We start from the raw sequence: 23196 nt of genomic DNA, 5'->3' as shown, positions 1-23196 counted from the left end.
CTGTTATGAGCAGACGGAGCAGGAGTTCAGCAGCTGTATTGTATATTTAGCTGTATGATCTCGAAAAGTTCAAAGACAGAAGTGACACAGTGCTCTATCTGTGAAGGCAAGGAGCTCTCTGACTAATGTCCGATGAATGCTCGCCACGGTGAGGGTGGGTGTGAATAATGGACCCATCTGTCTGCACAATGGGCTTCTTGTTTGGGCGAAGTTCCCCTTTAATCCTGGACTTTTGACAAGCATGATGAAAGTTTGTTTGGCACTAAGGTGGCATCAGATTTTTCCGTGTGTACTACGATGGTCACGGGAACAAAGGGAAGCAAAATATGCCTGCTCTTCTTGTTAATGTTGACAGCTGAGTCACACTGCGAATATGCTCCACTGACTGTATACCATATAGGGATGACGTGTCAGCGCTAGATAATGCATTGAATTAGGTTGAATGGTGTGCCATAACATTAAAACCTCTAACATTGTGTGGCTCCCATTTGGGCTGCCAGTACAACTCTAACCAGTCAGGCTATGGACTCTTGTGTCTGGCACTGGGATGTTGGCAGGGGATCCTTTGGGTCTCGTAGGTTGAGGGGTAGGGCCTCTGTAGACTTTTGGACACATAATCAGATTGGGATGTGGGGATTTTGAAAGTTGGGTCATCACCTTTTGGCTCTTTGTCATGTTCCTCAAGCCATTGTTGAGTAGTTTTGGTGCTGCCATGGGGCCCATAGGGCAGTGCAAACATGTTTAGGTGGTTGGTACTTCTTAAATTAACATCCACATAAATGTTGGAATACAAGGTTTCCCAGAAGAACATTGCATTGTAATAAGAAAACTAATGTTATTGCTTCACCTGGTTTAATCTTGTGGCTGATTGGTGAAGCCATACAGTGCATCTCCAGTCTTGATCATTCGGCAACTCCAAAACCAACAACTTGGAAGACTGGCACACCAGTTCCAGTCCAAGAATTTATTAATCTAAACATACAGTGTTGTTCTGCTGGACAGTTTTTCACAATAAAATCAAGGGTTGTGAGATTTCAGGAAAGTGACAACGACATGTTTTCTAGACAGTTCCAACATTAATCCGGGTCTTAAACTGCACAATCAAAGGTGTTCACTGAAACTTGGCAATTTAGTTTAAAACTATTCTGACTCTTAGATTAGAGAGTTAAATCATGAAGCTCTGTCCTGTACAGTAACAGTGGATTGGGTAAATTGGTGCAGCATCATTAGCAGCTTTTGACTTCACCATTTTGTTGTGAAGTTATTTAAAGCACTACTGCAAGCCTAACTATGTCTTATGTTTCTTCCGCATTTCTTTTTCTGGTAGTTACCCACAAAAACAAATGCTCTGTGTTGACTTTTACTGCTGTTAACCGTTAACCACCTTCTGCTGTTTGTGTCTGCAGGTGCCGATGAGGAGTATATCTACATGAACAAAGTCCTCGTGACTGGAAAAGAAAGAGATGACAGAGGTGTGAGTTTTAAACTGATCCGCCCTGAAGTGTGAAAACAAGTGTTTGTGGCACTAAATAGGCAAAGTTAACTACAACAATGAAATGATTGTATACCGGAGTTCAGCAGTCTGACTTTCGTGTTCACCGAAAAGCTTTGGCGACTTTTTTCCTTTTCACAGTAGTGGAAAAGTATTGTTACGTTGCTTAAATATTACGCAACTCTAAGTAAATCCCTTTTTCTTATTTAAATACTTAAGTAAAATCTTCTCAGAAACTACTCAGTATTAGTTACTTTGTGTTCGTTGATGTTTACCATCAATATCAGGCACTTAATTCTCATGTAGAAAATAACTTATAGAGATGAAGCATGCTTTTTGATCGTAGACAGACCACTTGAGATGTTGTTGAACCTATAAGCAGCCACCCAAGGTCCTTTAACTCATGTGCATGCTAGAATGTTTTGTAGTTTCTGAACATTTTTAAGTGAATTTTCCAAGTCAACAGACTCTGTTCAGCTTCATTCAGATGCACAATGATTGGTGGTAACATCTCAAAACTCATGTGTTTTCATCTGATTTTTATTGTTCTGTTTTGAAGCTTTATGCCCACAAAAGTGCAGATAAAAGGCTTCATTATAAATACAAATTGTTGGCTGATCCAATAGTGAATTATAAAAGTGTTAAAGTAGTTTCCTGTCTCTCTTTGACAGCAAATTAAGCATCAAATTAAAGGAAAAGGGGGGAAAAGTAACAATAATAATGTATAGAAAGTAACCAAATAGATTATACAATGCATACTCGAGTAAAATTACAGACTTGAAATATTACTCATATTCGTAGGTTTCCTGAAAACTATAAAGTGATAAAATGAGCCGTGTCAGCTTTACACCTGCTGAATAATGTTGCCCAAAACTCAGCTGCAGAGCCGCTGCCATAACTGTAGAATCCTACAATTGAACTTCAATTTTTCAATTTCAACTTGGCCCCAAAAACATGCAAACAAACCAGCATTACATAAAACACAAATAAACAGACAGCTCACCGACCGTCTCCCACCCACGGTCCCACATCTCGTCTTCGTACGAGAAACATTTTTGAAAGACCCACACGATGCGTTAATAAATCAGCACGAGGAGCAACTTCAGATTATTTCCAGCACAAATAAACTCAGCATTGAGCAATCCATGCAAATTAAAAGCACAAACAGGTTGTTTGTTGTTGAGAAGACTGTCGGTTTAGTCAGATTTTTGTTATTCAGTTTAGGAATGGGAGACGGTCACATTTCCTAATCAGACATTAACAAACAGAACCAAAACAAAAGTTAACAAAACAAGTTCTCTGAATAAGCTTTGAGTGTCTGATTAATCCTGTTGTGATAACTGCGATTTCACCATTTCACTCTTAGCTGGGTTCAACTTTGGAAAGCATCACCTTTGTAAAGGATGTTTGTTATGAAAAACTTTGACCCCCCAAAACGAGTTTTTTCCAAGTGGGTCAAACAGCGCTCGCTTGTTGTGTTGTTGCATCTCATGCTCAATTTGGCTTCGAGTGAACAGCAGACACGATAAGCTTCTGCGAGCAGCGTCCCCCTCCTCCTCCTCCTCCTCCTCCTCCGCCTCCTCCTCTCCCCACCATTTCCTGTCTGTTTCTTCGTAGCTCCTCACCATCTGAGACTGACCTGTTTTGTTTGGACGGTGATGAAGAATGTGGTTTGAGCGAGCAGCAGACTTAACACACACACATATTTTCAGCAGCGACGCTAGCAAAGCCGCAGGTTTTCTTTTACAGAAACTGATGGTGAGGTGGTGGTGGTGGTGGGGGGCGGGGGACAAGAAAGCTGAGATGTAACAATCGCTGCATCTAAATGGCCGACCACGTGGTTAGACGCGAACGCTCTCCTTCATTTGAATGTTTCAGACTTTAATGTGGCAGTAAAGCATTGTCTGTAAAACAGTTACAGTTGTCTGAGTCCTGTTGCGTCTGTGGGAAATTGTGTTTTCAGTTCTTACAAATAGACACCGACATACAGCACAAATGAAAACGTCGCTTTATGTCCTGAGCAGGTGCATTGTTTTTTCTTCTTTTTTTGCCCTCTCATTGTTGAGGATGTTCTGTAAAGTTCATGTTTGAGGCAGAGAAACATCAAAACAGTGAGAAATCTGATGAGATAATGACTGTTTGACATCTCTGCTCCTGTGTTTCTGTGTTAATCCAAAGACACAGCCCCAGAAGAATGATGCTATTCCATTTAAAATACATATATTTACATAAGAAGTATGCTTCAGTGAACAAATTTAGAGTGTAATCAGATCATTTTTGATTCCAATTTTCTTTTTATATCATTTTGATTAATATAAAGTCGTTCATAAGTTTCATTTCAGGTTTCAATGTTGCTCTTACTCTAAGTGCAACATCAGCTCTTAGTTCTCTCAAGGCCGTACTCTTACTGTTACACATGTGACTAAAAAAGTATGTCAATTTTTGCAAATGGCTAAGCCTCTATATGACTCATGTAAACAATAAAAAAAGCCTATGTATGTCAGTGGCTTATTTTTGCACTGCCAAAATGTCACGTCAGCAAACCTAAATACTGCTTCATTTGAAATTGCGACCCACTTAAACATCCTCAAGATGCAAGAATAGAACTGAAGTGAAAGTTCATTTGGTTGACTTTGTTCAGTTTTTTTTTTTTACTATTAAGCGGGCACAGTAGAGTGGATAGTTAAGTATTTTGTGAAATATGGCTCTTTGCATTCTTAGTAAGACTTGGATAAGAACATTGATGCACCCCAGAGGCAGCAAAGATGTTACTCTGCAGAAGTTTGATGTGTCTTGATGATAATGTTTGCTTGATATGTTCAAATGAGCATGATTACAAAGCTTTGGTTCAACGTTTTCATGAAATGTCATTTGCAAGAACAGATAACTCCATTTTTGTAGATTTTCAGAAAACTTATTTGTTTGTTGTTTGCTTGAGATGATATCAATCAAACTGAAGTTGATTTGACTCAGTAGAAATGACACAAATAGAGACAATTTAAGTTTGTTATTGTCTCAGGTAGATGATGGAAATGTGGGTTTTCTGAAGGTTTGTGAAGATGGAGTTCTGTTTTTGAAAATGAACTCTTCATACAAGTCGACATAATTAATCTCAAAGCACATAGTGAAGCTTTATAAGTCATCTACATTAATGCACATTTAGCTCTTGGCAAGAAAGCAAGTCATCATTTTACTAATTATTTCCCCAAACAGCTTTTTAACGAGGTCACCAACTTCCAATTTTGGGATCCACTGCTTGACGTAAACACTCCCCGTTGTTAAGGCTTCTTTCACCTCTTATGCAAAGTCCTTCCCAATTTTTCTTGAATGTGCGCTGTGGTCTTGTGTGTTTGGCACAACACGGTCGCTGCTGCCCTACAAATGCTTCCCCGTGATTTGGGTTATGTGGTCACTGTAATTTAACAATGAAGGTTCTGTGCTCACACTGACGGTTGGCGAAGCGCTAATATGAATAGGAGACAGCTGGACATCTGGGAGTCAGGCGCGATAAAAATAGACCGGAGCAGTTCTTTCACTTATTCCTCATTCCTGTGTGTCTATTTGATAGTATTCAATTAAAATGTTAAGATTCTCGTCACGCACTTGACCTTCCGATCTTTGCTTTTAGGCGACAGATCGGACGCCCTGGTGAACGGCAAAGGAGCTAAATACGTCCCCGTCCCGCAGAAGAGCCTTCCTGACCTGCCGCCCCCGAGAACAGTAAGTGATTCCCAGCTCCTTTCCATCAGAGCGGATTAGCATGCACAATGATTTGGCTTAGCGCTCCAGCTTTTGGAGCCTCTGCCACTGTGGTGGGAACGGTAATAGCATAATTGACCCCAGCAGGACCGCTGAATTCAATAAAGTGCACGGGACCGGTTCAGTGGAAATCATGATATCTGACTGTAGCTTTGAATGTAATTGACGATATTTTTGGTCTTTCAGCTTCGAAACTAACCTTCCGTGGGTTGATGTCACATATTGAAACAGAATTCCATTGGTTTTTAATATACTAAAACAATTGCAGTCTGCGGCCGGGCAAGCCAAAAAAATTTCCCACAGCCCCTCAGAGTCGCAACCCCGAAGCTACGCGAAATGTATTCTCCCACAGAAACAGGTATTTAACAGCTCAGGACCGGGAGACAGAGGGCTGTGGTGTGTTTTATGTCGACTGGTGGCTCCTGAATTGGCCCAGTGTGATTTCAGGAAAAACTCAGAGAATGAGCGGTCTCGAACATCCCGTCAGCGCCTTTGAACTTCGCTCACACTCGCGCACACACACATGCATCCACAGTGGCCTCCTCTAATATAAACTACAGTAGCAGCTGGTGCTAATCAGAGCAAATGCTTAGTGTCAGCACGTGTGCATGTGTGTGCGAGGGTGAGCGTGGAAGCAAATGAAATGTTTTTTCTCAGTATGTAAACTCCAGTTTTTTTTACAGCATCAGCATTTTTTTTTGTTTTGTTTTATTATAAGACTTATATTCTCGTTTAACCCTCTGAACCCCAAGCAGTTTATGGGTGTTTGTTCTTTACCCACTGTGGCCATGTTTTAAACTGCAATATAAAGTCATGCAGCTCTATGGAAACAGCACAACTAAAGCTAGAAATATGCAGAACACAGGAAATGTCTTTAGTGCTGCATTACAGTTATAATGCATCAATCATGCAAAAAGACAAAACAAACATTAAAAGTCCTTCATTATTTATTTTGCAAAAATGTTAAAAACTGGAACATTTTTCCAACAGGTGCTACCAATAATCAAAAAAATAGAGCCTCTACATGCTATAGACAAATTACTATTTACATTTATAATTTATTGTCTTCACTCTGCTCTGTGTAAAGCCGCTCACAGTTCATGTTAAAAGTCCCAGAATTTTCATAATATGAATGTTGGTCACAGCTGAGTCACACATAGCTTTTCAGTTTCACACAAAAATGCAGGATTTTTTGGCTTTTGCAGAATCTAGTTCGCGCAAATAATCTATTTTTGGTGATTTTTTAAGAGACATATAGAATACATTTATTTGTAATAAATATCATGATTTTAGGCTAAGTTTTCATTATTTTGCCAACCAAACATCAAGTCACACATTACTTCAAGCACTGCCAGAAAGCCTAAAATCTGAGTATTCTTTCTGTTTTTGCCCTTTCTTGCTTTGAAAACTTTTGTTATTTCAAAACTTTTGTAGTATTCAAACCCGCCAACAGGTTTTGAGGTTCAGAGGGTTAAAAACGAACATCACATTGTTTTACAGTTGTGCACTAATTTCACAGGGGCAGCATAGGGTCCACAAATCCCTCAAATGAGTCCGGCAAAGGCATGTATTCTTCCTTCTGATCTGCGTCCGGTTTTGGTATAACTGGTCCCGTCTTGGGAAGCCGGAGTAAACACGTCCACAGTGAACCACTCTTTGGGAATCCCTTCATCTGCCTGCGGGGCTTCCATGCGTCTCCAGTGATGGCGTATTCAAGAGTCAACATGTGTTTCACTGTGAACGCAGAGTCCGCCCTTACCATTGCAGTGAACAGCGCCCCCTTGCTGTTGATGTAGTGTCCGGGCATGGCCGTCCACTGGCCCGTCGTGATGTTATAGCAGTCCATTAGGCAGCGCAGGAAGTCATCACAGGGCCCGTTGCGCATCACATACAAGTTGTCCCTGTGGGCTACCATACAGTGGCCGTAGCTCTGAGGTCGGATCATTGTGGTGGCGAGCTTCCACTCATCTTTCGCTGGTATGTACTCATAGATGTCTGTGGTGTCTGGTGGCTTCCAGAAGCAAACAAACATCCGCCGCCGCGCAACAGCACAAGCTGCAGATGCTACAGGTCTTGGTGCATGTTTTATAAGAGTCCACTCTCCCTTTGAAACATCATAGCTCTCCGCTGCGGAAATCGTTCTCGTTTGGAACTCTCCGCCGATGGCGTAGAGTCGGCCCTCGTGTCCGAGCAAGGTGAAGTCATATCTCGGTTGCTGGGGACCCGGAAGAGTTGTCCAAACCCCCGACTCTGGGTCATAACAGAAGCTACTGTCTACTGTGTCTTTGCGGTAACCGTAAACTCCCCCTACGATATACAGGCGATTGTCCAGCACCGCTACACCAGCCATGGAGGTGCTACAAAGAGTTGGGAGGTTTGTCAGATGCTTCCACTCCTCCGCCTTTTCGTCAAGGTAGCAAACAATCCTAAAGGAGTCTTGCAGCAGCTCCATTGAGGGGGTATGGGTACCTAAAGCGATATAAGCAGAAGGAGACAGTGTTTGAGAATACTGCAGCAGCTCTTCAGGGATTGTAGTTTCTGCTGCTTCCTTAAGGTCCTCAAAAGCATCACAGAGAAAGAGAGCAGCACTGTGAAACAGCGTTTGCACCCCAAAGATGGCGGCTGCGTGGTAAAGCAGGAGGCAGTTGTCTGAATCTACAATATCACAAAGATGCTTCACCAAACAAGCAACCTGCAGGAAAGCAGCACATTCTACAGCTTCAACCAGCTCATCCGGGTCAGTGACGGCGGGAATCTCTCCCCTGCAGACGGCAAGGGCAATGAGGAAGCCCCTCGCACGCACTCCTCCTTTCAGGTGGAGCTCGTCCTGCTGGCTTTCTTTCATCCCAGAGTGAAAGAGAGCACGGAAATAGTCGCTGTGCCTCGCAAGAAAAGCTCGCTCCACGCTGAACCAGCTCTCCTCCACCCTCACCCTCACCCAGCCCGCCTGGCGCTCTCCGTCCCCCGGATCAGGGGTCGCATTCTCGGTGTGAATATCCTGGTTGATTCCCAGGCCTTCAGGCGCTTCCATGATCCCTTAAACCAGGATCTCTTTTCTTCCCAAAACAGGCCCTCGAGTGATTAGTCAGCGTGTGACTCGAGTGCAGATTAGCCATTTTTTCCCCAGAGCTGCACGGTAAATAAAGTTTTGTGCGACTTCCATTGCGTCCCGTCTGCATGGTCCGAAAAAAGCGCGGGACTATAGATAGCAGCTGTGCCACTCGCAAGCGTCAGGCAGGAAAAGGAAAACTGTTGACATGCACTGCGAGCGGTAACGCGGCCGCCGGCAACTGGTCATTATCATAACCGCAATACAATTGGCCAGCGTGCGTATTTGCTGAATTATTCATGATTATGTTGCCCCTTGAAAACCGGCTCGCTATTTACATTTTATATGTGCAGATTTTTCTTTATTTATAGTTATAAATTTTAAGTTAGTTACTTGTAAAAGTTTATTCAATCTTCAACTAAAAATACGAAGGGTTTCCAGGAGGTCAAAGTGTTCCCAAGAAGATAATGGGAAAATAAATACAGTATGTGCACAGTGTGTGTGTCATGTGAATTTCTCCTTCTACCTCCTGCCATGCAGCTGACATGTTCTGCCTTTTTTTTAAATTTCCATTTCCACACACGCTACTTTTAGTTTCCAAACAGAAAAAAAACTGCAATGTAAGAAGTCATAGAGATAGAAAAGAGCCAGAGATTTCTCCTGAATCTTGTTTTCCAAAGCGGAGCTGCACTGATAGCTTTTTATCACTACCTTCTCCTCTGCTCTGAGCTCCCTGCCGGCTTTCAGATACACTGTGTGCGAGTGTGTGTGTTTCTGCTTGCGCCGGATTCTTGGCATGGGAACTGGGGATTTTCCATGTTCCTCTGACTATTCGTTTTTTTTTTTTTTGGGTTCTTTTTCCCACTCTTTACTCAAAGCCCCTCCACCACACCCCTGTCCCCCCCCGCCTCTCTCTTCGCTTTGTTATTTATGCTCCGACTCCTCAATCCATTCCTTCTAGTTGATGTTTCTGTGGTGAGGATGTATGTGTGTGTGTGTGAAGTGAAAGGAAAGGAAAGGGCTAAAGCTATTAAAGAGCTGGAGGGGAGGATTGCAAAGTCCTCTGGGAGAAAAAATACACACACCTGGCTGGCAATGTCCTTTTCTTTCCCATCAGTGCAGCTCCTCACTGTACTGCTCTTTAGCCTTGACCCAAACAACAAGCAAGATTTAGTTTTTCTGGGAGATGAGTGAAATGGAAAGAGAAGAAAAAAAAAAACAGATAGAGATAAGAGTGGGTGGGCGGTCTGGGGGGTTGCTGCTGCTCTGGAATGTCTGGCGTTTTGTTTTAATTAATAGCAGATGCTTTAACTGCTCTCTCTTTTGCTATGGAGCAGTTTACAAAGAATCACTTTCTTCCGAGGAAGTTCCTGTAAAGAGTCTGTAAAGGTCTCTCTTACTTCTGCTGTCTTGTGTTCTGATACTAATACTTTTGTTTATCATTATTATTCATTTCTGTTGTGGTATAATTAAAAAAAAAAAAAATCAATAACATCTATATAAATAGACATTTATCAATCAAATCAAATCAGGTTTATTGTCATTTTGCTGCACATACACAGTAGTACAGGCAAGATGAGAGAGCGTTTCTTCAGAATTATTTAATCAGTAAGTTTTGGGGAATGAATGTCTGGGATAGGCAAGACACTATACGTTCATTCTTGCTGTCTCCTGAAGGGGGCCCTGCGTCCATACGCGCCACCATTCGTTGAACATGGCGAACCTCTTCAGGTCCTGGTAGGTCTTCAGGGACACAAAGACACACATGATGGTGTGACAATGGTGAAGCGAGCTAGCTGTCTGTCTGTCCACCCAGAATAATGTCGTCCCCTCCAGCTGTATGTCCGTCTGGGATGCTGTCATGGAGCCATGTTTCTGTTAAAGCAGACTCTCAGCAGTCCCTCCACTCTCTGAGGGTTTCTCTCAGCAAACGTAGCTCATCCAGCTTGTTGTGGAGGGAGCGGACATTGGAGAGTAGGAGTCCTGCTGGTCTGGAGGGGTTAGCCTTTAGCCTAGTATGGATCCGGGCTCTCTTCCTCCTCCTTTGTTTACATTCGTACTGTTTGGCTTCCTTCTCTCTCGGGTAACTGCTGGCGTCGTCTCCAATAGGACTCCGTGTTGGTGTAGTTTGTCCACATCACAACCGATCGCTGCAGTTCCAGCACCGTTCACTGTCCTGACGCCCAGCAAAGTCTCCCAGCTGCAAGTTTTGCAGAATGAACATCTGAGATAGACAAGACACTCATAACGTTCACTTTCATTGTCTCCTGAAGGGGGCGCTGCGTCTATGTGCGCCGCCATCACCATGGCAACCGATTACTCTACGAGCATTAAGTTAAAGTTAGTGACACATATTTTATTGTATCCATGAATGTATCTAGTAGATGCATTTAATCTCTGGTGTGAAAAGTGAAGCCAATGCAGAAGTGACTGAAACCTGTATTCTTGCTAACAGCCTCCAGGGGGCGACTCGTCTGGTTGCAGAAAGAAGTCCAATTGTATAGAAGTATATGTGAGAACTAGCCTGCTTCTCGTTTGATTTGGTACCTCAGTGAACATTTTCCTAATAAGTTTATGGTCCCACTTGAGTCTCCTTCAATACAAAATGATGCTCATTTGGTCTGTGATGGTCCCATTTACAGTAAAATAGACAATAAAGCAGAGCATGCTTTAAGGAGAGGCTGCCTTGTGCTTAACAAATTGTTACCATATGGGAGTGTGTCGATCTCTCAGTGAGATCCTCCCCTCACTTAACCACATCCGGTTCCAAAAGACCAACATGGCAAAGGTCAAGTTCGAACCCGGTTGTCGACAAACTAATCGGTGACGTCATGGTAGTCATGTCCATGGCTTAAATACAGTCTAGACTTGTCTTCGTCAATTCAAAGGTTGTTTATCTCAACCATTGTGTAACTGGATTATTTGTTTAATTTATGGTCCAGATTATTCTGTATCAAGATTTAGTCCAGAGACAAATCTTACAATACTTTGTGTTTTTACCTTCAATACGAATTACAACTGCCCTCACAAAGTACTGACTGCTGCATACAGTATGCGTACAATCGGGACACAGCTTTGTCTGTTGCATTCTGTATTCAAACGAGTTGTGTGCTCTTGGGGGGCTCAAGCTCTCGTAAGACACCGTATATGACGGAACTTTGCAAAAGATTGTGGGTCATAGTGGCCAGTAGAGCAAAGCTGGTTTGCATACTGCAAAACGCGACCAGGTGTAGTCGGACATCCTGGTATTTTTGACATTCTGCTTTTTGACAATCTAAGTATTGGGATGTGATAAATCGTTTTCTGGCATACTTTATAGTATGGTAGTATGACTATTGGAATACACGTTCTGTGGCTGAAAAAGACACAAAGTGTGCTGTTACTTAATTACAGTGATGTGAGGATTTAAGGTGTGCTTGGACTTAAACACTGTAGGTAAAAAAAGAGAACTTTTTCATGTCATACATGCCACAGATGTACAGTAACTCCTATGATTAACAAAGTGCCAGTGAGCCAGTGTAGCTGGAGCACCTAAATGTAAGGCAGTGTTATTAGTTACACTTGTGTTGGAGTCTGCTCTTACTGGCATAAGCTTAACTCACTTTGACTATTAACTTTCATTTATCAAACTGTGAACCTTTTACAATTTGCTTTGTTTTGTTTTTTTTTTTTTAAATCTGCTTGACACTGCATCATTTTGAAGAAAGAAAACTGTAACTGAGATCACATTTGTAACAGCTGTGTTTGCTGATGCTTGCATTACGAGAAATCTCCATAATGTACAGCGGATGGTTCCCTCCTTAAACTGCAGTGATAACATTTCTGTCCCACACATTTTTTTTTTTTTTGGATCCTTTCCTCCACGTTCTGGCATGCAGGCTAATCACACAAACAAGTCCTCGTCACAGTGACTGTGTGCAGACCGTGACATGACGCCAGTTATTATGACAGCTTACTGCGTCTGCTGCGCATTACTGGAAAAGTGTTAGATCACCAGCGTGATATGGTGGGAAAAGATTGCAAACAGGGAATTCCCTGTTTACTGGGAGTTATTGCGACTGTCTGTGACAGCCCACATCAAAAATAATGATTTTGTGACTTTTATAAAAACAGACAAACGTGACTTGGTTTTCATTCTGTGCCGGTCCATAAATCTAAGCTGAACCAGTGACTCCACTTGAACTCTGTTCCACGCTATCTGAAGACCAGCCACAGGTTTGCAACCACCAGACAGAATTTATTGCTGCTTGTCTTTCTAATTGAATTTTAGAACGAGTAAGCAAAAGCTGATTTCAGATTTATATCGCTTTTGTAGTATTGTTGTACTTTTAACTAACCTTCACCCTTAATCGGGCAAACTCTGCTTAAAGCTCATATTCCATATGTCTGTAATCTTGTAGATATTATGACAGCTTTTCAAAAAACTTCGTGAAAACGCAGAAACACAAACCTTGTGTTCAGATCGGTGGTGGGAGGAAACACGAGACGGATTACTTCTTGTCATTCAGCTCATACTGTAGGGTTTCATGGAGTTCACTTAAGAACTCTATGAGCTGCGTCCTCAGGAGACTTTTCCTCTGTGTTTTGCCTTTAACCAGAACACTTGAAATGTTTTTACATAGCGATGTGTTAGAAGAAAAAGTGTCATCTGTTTGACTTCTCTTCGTGGCCTCTGAGGAACCCTCCCTCTGTGGAAGTCTATCTTCGTCATCCATCACTTTGCCTCGCGATAAAAGAACGAATACGTAGATTTCATCTTCGCTGGCAGCTGCTGATGTTTTTGAGCTGATATGTCTTTTTTTTCTTCTCTAAAATATACCAAGACCCAGCTTGCATATCTCCCATCCCCTGCATGCCACCGTAGATAACCGATAGCGCGAGACTTGTGGTCACAGGTCGAGGGCGTTAGAAGTGTTGGAAGAAGTACGACGGAAATCCATCTGGTGGGAAGTTTTGGTTTCAGTATGAGTCAGAAAGTGAGACATCGAGACCACCTGATGAAATAATTCCAAGGTAACCTTTAAAGAAACCACATACTTGTAAGGTGACGGGTTTCACAAAGAAAGACGTGAATAGAAAATTGGTCACAGAATCGCCACTGTGCATAAGTGAGTCTTTACTAAGTCCCGCCCCCCTTGGTTACTGTTGCTATGCCACTGAATCTTTATCATTTTTAACAGAAATATTATGAAGTAAATAATAACACATTTCTGGAATAATACCTCTAAATATCACAGAGCAGTAAACAACAAAAAAAGTAGACTTGAAAGCTGTATTCAAAATATAATTTGCACCCTACATGCAGGACAAACACGATCAGGAACAACAATGTTCTTGCTCAGAAGTTTAAAGTGTGTTAGAACATAATACATAAATCACTTATTAATATTCAACCATCTTTGTGTAATAACAGCTGTGTGCTGCGTATTTAGTTAGTATATTTGTCGTGTTTTTGATGGTTTTATTCTTTATCTAACATCTCTCTTTTTTTTGTTTCTGGCTTTGAAAAAACAGAAAACACAGCATCTCCCTCTCTTAACATTAAGAATATCTGCTGTCAGACTTGCAGGTTCTACATTCACACTGCTTCTCTTGTCCTGAAGGCTTGACGGGTCTCGGCAGGCCGTGCAACAGCGGCCGTTCTCGTTTGAGGTGTCGGGCTTAGTGAAGGGTCTGTTTCAAAAGGGGCTTGTCACAGTTCCTCAGAAATAAAACCCAACAACAACTTCCAAATAACCTTGACTGTTGTTAAAAGAATTTCAACGCTGGATCAGCTTTCTCCAGAAGTTCTCCAGAATTTCTGGATAATGTCTTACGTATGACGTTCTGAAGAACACTGATGAGCTGAGGTTGTCCCCATCTGACCAGCATTAGTTTTCAATGCATCATTTCTCCTCTGACTTGCTCACAATATGTTTTGACATAAAAACTGCATCATTTGCCCAGTTATTGGAACATCTAAACCCAATGTGTGTAGATCTTTGGTGTATTACAGTATTACATAAAACTAAAATCATATATACAGCTGAAACCAGAAGTTTAAGTACACTGTATAAAAAGACACAAAACCTTTTTCTTTCTCACTATCTGACATTAAATCAGACTAAACTTTTCCTCTTTTAGGTCAGCTAGGATTACCACAATTATGTCTATTTGCTAAATGGCAAAATAACGAGAGAGAGAATTTTTTAGAGATTTTTTTTTACTACTTTCTTCAAGGTCAGAAGTTTACATACACTAAGATGCCTTTAAACCATTTGGGAAAGCCCAGATGATGATGTCATGACTTTGGAAGCTTTTGATTGGTTAATTGACAACATTTGAGTTAATTGGAGGCACCTGTGGATGTATTTTAAGGTACAACTTTTGGCAGATTTCCTTAGCAGTGTGTTTGAGGTGTGCCTTAAAATACATTCACAGGTGTGCCTCCAATTACATGTTGTCAATTAACCAATCAAAAGCTTCCAAAGTCATGACATCATCATCTGGGCTTCCCCAAATAGTTTGAAGGCATCTTAGTGGATGTAAACTTCTGACTCTGAAGAAAGTAGTAAAAAAAAAAAAATATCTTCCTCATTATTCTGGCGTTCAGCAAATATACATAATTTTGGTGATCCTAACTGACCTAAAACAGGAAAAGATTAGTCTGATTTAACACCAGATAGTGAGAAAAAAAAAGTTATGGGTCTTTTTATACAGTGTATTTAAACTTCTGTATATACTGAATGCTGCGATTTTTTTTTTTTTTTTGCATTTATGTCAAGTTAAGTATTACAGTTTGTTGAATCTAAAAGACATAGTTCAATATATACTTCAAGAGTCACATCATCAGTAAGAAAAACAAAGCTTAAAAAAAAAAAAAAGAACGGTTGCGATGACGGACGTCTCCAAAATGTATCTTAGATCACGGAGCTGATTTACTGGCTGTAGCCGAGTCTTCAGCGCGGGGCAGACAGACAGTCTTTACCACACAGGAGATGAGAAGGAAGACAGAAGTGAAACCAGACTGCTGAGTGATTTCAGGAAAGCCACTGAGCCCACACACACCCACACCCACTTAAATGCATGCTCCCCCTCTTATTTCCAAGCTCATACGTACACACACAGAAAACGCTCCCCTCACCCGAAGGCAGGCATGTTGCTCTCTGGTGCACCGGGTCAGACAGGGATTGGTTACATGAGGAATTCCCTCCTTAGTCTTGACGTGACAGCTGGATTAGCCACATGTTCAGCCTGCAGGGAACAACACATGTTAATAATGTGTGTTGCTGCTGGACATGTCTTCTTCCACTGATTGTCCATGTGTGGATGCTATAATGTTACAGGAAAGAAATAAATTGAACTTCTCTCTCTCTCTTTGTGTACCTTTCTTTTTTTGTTCCTGATCTGTAGGGTGTGGTGGTCCGGGAGCCGTTCCCGTTGCCTGTAGTTCCACCTCTGGCCTGTTTAGACGCTTCAGAGAGCTACTATGAGGAGGCTCAGCCCTATGAGGAAACAGTCAACGGTAAGACAGCTTCAGTGTCACATTTCCACAAATAAAGAATTGTCAGATTGAACACTAAAAATTCAAGTGGTATTACTAAAACATTGCCGTGAAGAGTGGTTCCTCGTGTTCTGGTGAGTGTTTGGGGTTGTTTCATCCCCAGGTGAACTTCACCGTTGTTCTCATGTATTCCAGCTGTTTATTCCAATCCAACGAGCTGTGTGCATTCCAAACCTTTCGTTGGACAGTTATCTGCTCCGTTGTCCTTCAGAAGACCTTCACTTTTGAGCTGCAGCTGGTTAAACAGACTGACGCAACTGTGACGCTCGCCTAGGTGCTCTCAAACGGGAAAAAATGACTAAGTGCTACTGTGCGCTATAATTATCAAGCACTGAGAGACCACGACTAAAACCTATTACAAGCTTAGCTCTACTGTAATGGTGCAGTAGGGTTGTTTACGTGTTGGGTTTTTTTGGTCAGATAGGTTGCTTTAATTGCTGACATGCAGCTGTTCTGTTTGGTGGTAAAAACTAAAAGGTATCTCTTCAAAGTCGGTGCTCTTAAATTAATATCAATACAGTACAGAGTATTCTGTTCTGAGTAGCTCACAGTTGCAAGTCACTTTATACTTAATTGGCTAAAATAATTCATTAAAAAATATCATGAGTATGTGGTTTTATACAGTCGCCATCACATTTATTCATACCCTCCCATTAAAGACGGAAAAAACAGGATTAGTCACTGAAATAAGTTGAAATTGACAAAAGTAATAATAAATAAAAATTTAATGAAATTCATGACGTTGCTTTTGAACTGCGGTTCAACAGAAATATTAAAAAAAAAAAAAAAAAAAGCAAACAATTTTGACCGACTGCTCATCAGCAAAGTGCTCTAATTTGTCCAGGACAGTTTTGTTTTTTATTTTTTTAATTATTCTTTTCAGCCACAATTCAAAAACAACATCTTATTTCACTAAATTATAATTTAGCAAATTTTTATTTATTATTACTTTTTTCAGTTTCTAGTTATTTGTATGACTATTGTGAATTTTGCCTTTTCTTTAATGGAAGGGTATGAACACATCTGAGGATGACTGTATATTATGGTGTGAAAGGTAACACAGGTGATCAGGCCAAATGAAGACCTGCCACAGATTTTCCTTTATGAAAATTTTGCTCCTGAGAATGTTATCTGCATAGCTGCAATTTCCGTTCATCTTTTCTACAAGTATTTGTTAAAGGCATTTTTTCCACTTTCCAATGTTGCCACTTTGTTCTTCTTCCTTTCCTTCCTGTTTCCTTGGATGTTGTGTAGATCTGGACTGTTTTGATCTCCTCTCACGGCCCTGGATGCGAGAGCTCAGCTCTGACAGTGTGGTCTATGCCGTTATCACCAGGGGTAGCTAGGATTTCTGTGTTTGCGTGTGGCATGTTTGTTGTCGTTCGAGGCGATAAGCCAAAATGTGCATGGGCAAACCGGCATGTCCCAAAGCGCTCACTGTCCAGCATGAACAGACAGCCGTCACTAATCAGCCTCATCTTATCAAGTTTCCTGAATTTATTGTTTTCACTTTCATCCTAACTTGTGGCGTCTTTTCCCTGGCCACCATCCATCAGTGCTGGAAGTGTGTATTCTCCTAATTGCTTGATTGTTGTGAGGAAATTCTCCTCCGTTCAAGAAAATCAAGAAACCGGACATTAACCTCATTTGCTTCTTCGAGCTCATCCAACAGACTCATCTTCATTCTTTTCTCATCCCTCGCAGTCGCGGCCATGTTGTAATTGTTGTCGCTGGTTTTAGATGACGGAGAGGCGGTCAGCAGTTCGTACGAGTCCTACGACGAGGAGGAGGTGACCAGAGGGAAGTCTCCGTCAGCTCAGCACCAGTGGCCGTCGGCGGAGGCGTCCATCGAGCTGATGAAGGACGCTCGCATCTGCGCCTTCCTGTGGAGGAAGAAGTGGCTCGGCCAGTGGGCCAAACAGCTGTGTGTCATCAAAGAGCATCGCCTGCTGGTGGGTAGAAATGAGCTTTTACCATGTTGGGGGGTGTTTTTTATATGCTGGATACATCACGAGCGAAATAAACAGTCAAACTTCTGGGGTTTCATATGTAACAAACCAAAGGAACCAACAGCAACGTCTTGGACTTTCTGTATCGTTATTCTTCATCAGAACCGGCTAAATGATTACAGTGGGGGGTGTAGATAGAGGCAGGGACTTCATAGACACAGATATGAGTTTTTAAAGGTCAAATCATCGACCAGAGAGAGACAGTTAGTGTCTAAAGCCCTATTCGCACAGGATTACTATGACCTCGGGACCAATGGTGATTCGTTATAATTGCGGAGGATGTCTGTGATCTCAAGCTGTCGCGGTATCTTATTTTTTAGGTAGTCCAACCTTTCTTTAATTGTCACCCACTCTCTGAAGTCCTTTACATCTGCAGTGAAAGTGGATTATTCTGGATCCAGACCAGGAAGATGAAGGATTAGTTTTCATTTTATTCCTGCCTGACTGTGTTTGAATAGGTTTGCATCTCCATCATCAAAAGCCTTCCATTCATCAATGAACCAGTAACTGGAAACCCACTGGTTTCAGAATTGGAAGCATTTAGCAACATCTCTGATTACAAAAACGATGTGTAAACACCGTACAATTAGTCTTCTCATCTGTTTCTTGAATAAATCACTGTAGAAAGCCGCATGAGGATCAGGTTGACAACATTTACCCGTGTGATAAACGAGACTATTGTCTTCTATGTGCTGAATAATGAATGGATTATGAGGCATTTTTAAAAACACCGTGGATAGTACAAAGACAAAAGGCTCCATTGTGACAGAACAGCATGAGTTTTCGAATAAATATGATTATACAAAGTACAGCTCATGTTAAACTGTCGTTAACGCATTGGTTTTGCCTCTCTCAGTGCTATAAGAGCTCCAAGGAGCAGACGCCTCTGCTGGATGTGAGTCTGCTGGGCTGCAGTGTCGTCTACAAAGAAAAGCAGCTCAAGAGGAAAGAGCACAAGCTGAAGATTATTCCAGTGGGAGGGGAGGCCATCGTGCTGGGCCTGCAGAGCAAAGAACAGACTGAGCAGTGGTTGAAGGTGACACATTCGCAGTGGTTTGCTTCACTGTTTCTGGTAAACAAATCCTGCAATAATCGGAAAATGACTCACGTCTCTTGTTGCTCTTTAGGTCATTCAAGAGATCAGTCCCAGGCCAGCTGAAAACTGTGACCCCCAACACTCCGCGTCCGACTCCCCGAGGCTTATTTGTACCAAGGTACGCTTCCTCCATACTTGTATCTGTAGTTTTGCCTCCAAGATGACGAGACATGCAGGTTTTGATAAGCCATTTGTTCCTCTAGAAGTTTTTCTTCTTTCAGATTTCATTGTCTTTTGCATTTCTGAGCGATAAAGTGACTAAAATGTAGACGTGAACACACAGGGGGAGCTGAGCGAGAGGTACTCGGTGGCTTCAGAGAGCGGCAGCAGCACAGACAGCCATGCTGAAACTCCAGAAAATAAAGATGGTGAGTCGCTCCCTGAAGGTTTTCTGTTTTAGTCTCTCTGATCAAGCTGGTCCGAGCACACGCGCTGGAATTTTGAAAGTTAAAAAAAATCATGTCACAATTTGTTCTCTTGCTCTTCTGATCTGCAGTGAAGAAAAAATACGGAGCAGGTTTGAAGTTCAGCAACCTCATGAACATTGGCAAGAAGAAACCCTCCTCACTAGAGAGCCCGGAAAAATGTGTCGACTTGTCAGGTGAGAACAAATCTACTTTACATGTCATCCTAAAGTCAGATGTCGTTTCTCTTTGTAGCCCCTGAAAGACTGTATTTGTATGCAAGACTATATTATTTTATGCAAGAGTAAAGATGCCAGTAATTGCCTAAATGTAGAATCATCACTCTGGATTCTTTACATTCAATCTAAGCCACACGTTTTAAATTTAAGTTGTTTCTTTTGATAGATGTGTTCATTTTCTACCACGAAGGAATTTGCAAAGATTTAGGCAGAATCATCCTCTGAACCCCAAACAGTATCTGGAAGATTTTTCACTGTCCATTGCTCAATGTGGGCTCATTTTTCACTGCAATATAAAGTCCAGCACCTAAATCAATAAAACAAACAACAAAAAACATAAATTTTCCTGAGAGGTCTTTTTCCTGGCAAATTCCCATAAATTGTCACAAAATTACTGCAGAATTCCCATAAGATTACCATAAAATTCCCATAGAATTCCCATGAAATTGCAGGAAAATTTCCATTAAATTTCCACAAAATGTTCAGAAAAGTCTTGGAAAACATCCACTATAGTTACAGAAAAGTTTCCAGACAATTCCCATACAATTATCAGAAACAGAATATCTTTTGTCATTTATTTTACAAAAATGAGGGGAAAAAAACCTGGAATCAACATGTACAATATTTTCCAAGTGCCCCCGGGTGCCAGGACAAAAGTGATGGCTCCACTATAGACAGCCTACTGCTTGCATGTTTGATTTGCTTCCATACTATCTGCCTCAGCCTGTAGTTCAGCCCAGTTCAACCACATAGTCCCTGAATTTTTGTCCTGTGACTTCTGGTTTCAGCGGAGTCATTAACTCTGACAAATGATGTCATTTTGGCTTTTTGTTTTTTAAAGATTGCTTCCATTGGCAAGGTCTGATTGCCACAGAACCATCTTATCCAGACCAGTGGGAGATGCTGAGATATAAATCTCTGACTTCTGAAACATTTTTGCACAGTCTGATTAAGCAGCAAGAGAAATGATGGACTTTTCTCCTCCACCTCCTGTCAGGCTACCTCAACGTGCTGGTGAACAGTCAGTGGCGGACCTGCTGGTGTCTTATAAAGAACGGTCAGCTGTGGTTTTACCAAGACAAGGGCAAGAACAAAGTGAGCCAGCCAGCTGTGACCCTGGAGGGCTGCAGCGTTTCGCCCGACCCCAGCCCCGAGCACCTCTACTCCTTCAGGATCGCCATGGATGGCACACAGCTGGCCACCTTGGAGGTACGTGATCAGTGTGTTTTCTGGACTTCTCCAAATGTGTTTAAGATGAAGAGAAATGCTTCAGGGTTTTTAAAAACACACACTGTATCAGCAGTTCTCTCAAAGAAAGATGTGCTGCTACCTCTTGGAATACTGAACGCTAACATGTCCTCATTCGAAACTGCTGACATCAGACTCGGCCTACGTAATATATGTATGCACACAAGGGTGGTCTGCGGGCTTGTGTGAGTGTGAGTGAGTGTGTGTGTGTGTGTGTGTGTGAAGGGTGTGGATGTACTGGGATTTCTTGGACTAATGCTACGCCCTTTTTCATTAGGCGCTCCAGTACCACCCTGCTGCAGTGCATATTTGGTCATAGGGAGTGGAATTTAATGTTGAGTCCTGAGGGCTCTCTCGGTCACACTAATATGTGGATTATTTTCCCGTCGTGAGGTTTTTTTTTTAGTGTTTGTTTTCTTGCTCGCTTTTCATTTTACAAACTGGAACTGGGGGCAGCACAAACCACGACAAGCAACAAATTCAGAAAGAGGGCCGCTTATTTGACCTCAGAGAAATACGTGTCAGACTATAAATACGTGTCAGTAGAGCACTTCCTTTAGTGAAAGTCTCAAAATAATAGAAAGCTGTGAACAAGAGGTGTCATATCAGGCTCGTTTCATGTGCATCAGTCACACATTCACATGTAGAGATGCTGAGCTGCAGTAGAGTGTCGCTTCTTTTACACTTTAAATGTGACAGAAAACAATACGTGACTACAGGCCACGAAGCAGCAGATGTTAAAAACAAGTTGTTGTCAGCACATGCAAACTGTTTCTTGCTTTTCTTTCACAGCTCATAAGAGTAGATATTCATTCTTTAGTACAGTGAAACACTTCTGGGAAATAAAGCAGCAGCAATCAGCAGTGGAAAGTAAATTCACTTTAGTACAATTTGGAGGTGCTTTTCTTGATTTGTTGTCCATTTAATGCAACTTTATGCCTCCACTGCTCTACGTTTGAACGAGAGCTGTGGTTTCATTTTAGGATTTTGCGTAATGATGTATTGACAAGGTTTGAAAAGGGATTAGGGATTAAATCAGTGGTTTTCAGCCATTTTTTTTTACCTCACACATCCTACAAATGCTGCAAGGTGGCGCAGTTGGTAGCACTGTTGCCTCACAGCAAGAAGGTCGCCGGGATCTTTCTGCATGGAGTTTGCATGCTATCCTCCAGGTTCTCCGGCTTCCTCCCACAGTCCAAAAACATGTTGAAGTTAATTGGTGATTCTAAATTGTCCGTAGGTGTGAATTTGAGTGTGCTTGATGTCTGTCTCTAAATGTTACCCTGTGATAGACTGGTTACCTGTCCAGGTGAACCTGCCTTCACCCTGAGTCAGCTGGGATAGACTCCAGCCCCCCCGCGACCCTAGTGAGGATTAAATAGTGCATAGATGATGGATGGATGGACGGCCTACAAACAGCAGCGTTTAATCATGGTCATGTCTATGAGTTAACAGCTCCATCACTTCTCGACTAACCCTCTAAACTTCTCTAATTTCAACAAATGTTTCAAACTCTCAGCAAAAAGAAAATCAAAGATTGGAGAAAAAGTCCAGAAGCTGGAAACTTCTGGCAAACTTTTTCACATCACTTTATCTTTATCTGGTGTTGCCGTATATCAAAATTTCTCAGAGTTATGACTCAAAGGTCCACGTCTAATTTAAAGTTTAAAGTCAGTCTGGAACAACTGGAACAACTGGCAATAACAAATCGTTTCCCTGCAATCGGTTGCGTCAGTGTAACCCCTGAACTTTATTGCTTGATTACGCCACAAACGTCACATCTTTTGTGATTTGGCAAGAGCTAAAAACCGAGGCGGACACGGCCGAGTTCGCCCCTTGTTTGTATTCTGACTCAGATGCGTTCTTACAAATTCATTTACGCTCGTTTTTGGATGTTGTGCACCAGAGAAAACAAGCCGCGTCTGTATCTGCGATTAAGGGGCCGATAGCGAATTCTCTGGTGTGACATTAATGTGTGAACTTGGCAGCAGTGAGACACTCTCTCCGGCAGTTAGCGTCGCTATGGCAACGGTGTCAACGATAAGGAAATAGGCCACATTAAAACCGCATTCGTCTGGGCGCGGGATTTCCAGCTACGCTCCGAACACACAGATGGTTTCTTATGAATAGAAAATGTATTTCGAATTAGAAGACATCAAACTTTTGCAGTTGGAAGCATATGGAAGTATATATAAGTACAGTAACATGCTGCTGACACGCTGATGCTTCAGTATTAATGATGTCATCTATAATAACATTAACATTTCGCTGCATTCAGATCAGAATTTTTATTGTATCTGAGTATTTTTACGCTTCTGTATCGTTGCTTTTCCTTTAGTAAAGGATCTGAATAGTTC

The 23196-nt window shown here is 41.8% G+C and overlaps 2 protein-coding genes across 3 annotated transcripts in view; one reads left to right on the top strand and one right to left on the bottom strand.

Annotated features, from left to right (window-relative positions):
• afap1l2 (actin filament associated protein 1-like 2) overlaps nt 1–23196 on the top strand; it is a 47222-nt gene that overhangs the window by 21170 nt on the left and 2856 nt on the right. Inside the window, exons 3-12 of one of the 2 annotated variants that reach the window (XM_008277577.1) lie at nt 1407–1472; nt 5121–5212; nt 15693–15804; nt 17098–17181; nt 17584–17795; nt 18709–18888; nt 18980–19066; nt 19232–19316; nt 19445–19549; nt 20589–20800. In XM_008277577.1, the coding sequence (XP_008275799.1) occupies nt 1407–1472; nt 5121–5212; nt 15693–15804; nt 17098–17181; nt 17584–17795; nt 18709–18888; nt 18980–19066; nt 19232–19316; nt 19445–19549; nt 20589–20800 (1235 nt within the window). The remainder of the gene's footprint in view (nt 1–1406; nt 1473–5120; nt 5213–15692; nt 15805–17097; nt 17182–17583; nt 17796–18708; nt 18889–18979; nt 19067–19231; nt 19317–19444; nt 19550–20588; nt 20801–23196) is intronic. The other variant, XM_008277578.1, reaches the window with a different exon arrangement.
• LOC103354261 (kelch repeat and BTB domain-containing protein 13) lies at nt 6181–9186 on the bottom strand. Its single transcript, XM_008277576.1, has one exon. It carries the CDS (start codon nt 8280–8282, stop codon nt 6765–6767), a length of 1518 nt encoding a protein of 505 aa, XP_008275798.1. The 5' UTR covers nt 8283–9186; the 3' UTR covers nt 6181–6764.

This window comes from Stegastes partitus, unplaced genomic scaffold, assembly GCF_000690725.1.
Source record: "Stegastes partitus isolate 25-593 unplaced genomic scaffold, Stegastes_partitus-1.0.2 Scaffold101, whole genome shotgun sequence".
Taxonomy (NCBI): Eukaryota; Metazoa; Chordata; class Actinopteri; family Pomacentridae; genus Stegastes; species Stegastes partitus.
The sequence above is the reverse complement of the archived record's forward strand: the minus strand, read 5'-3'. Positions and strand labels throughout refer to the sequence as shown.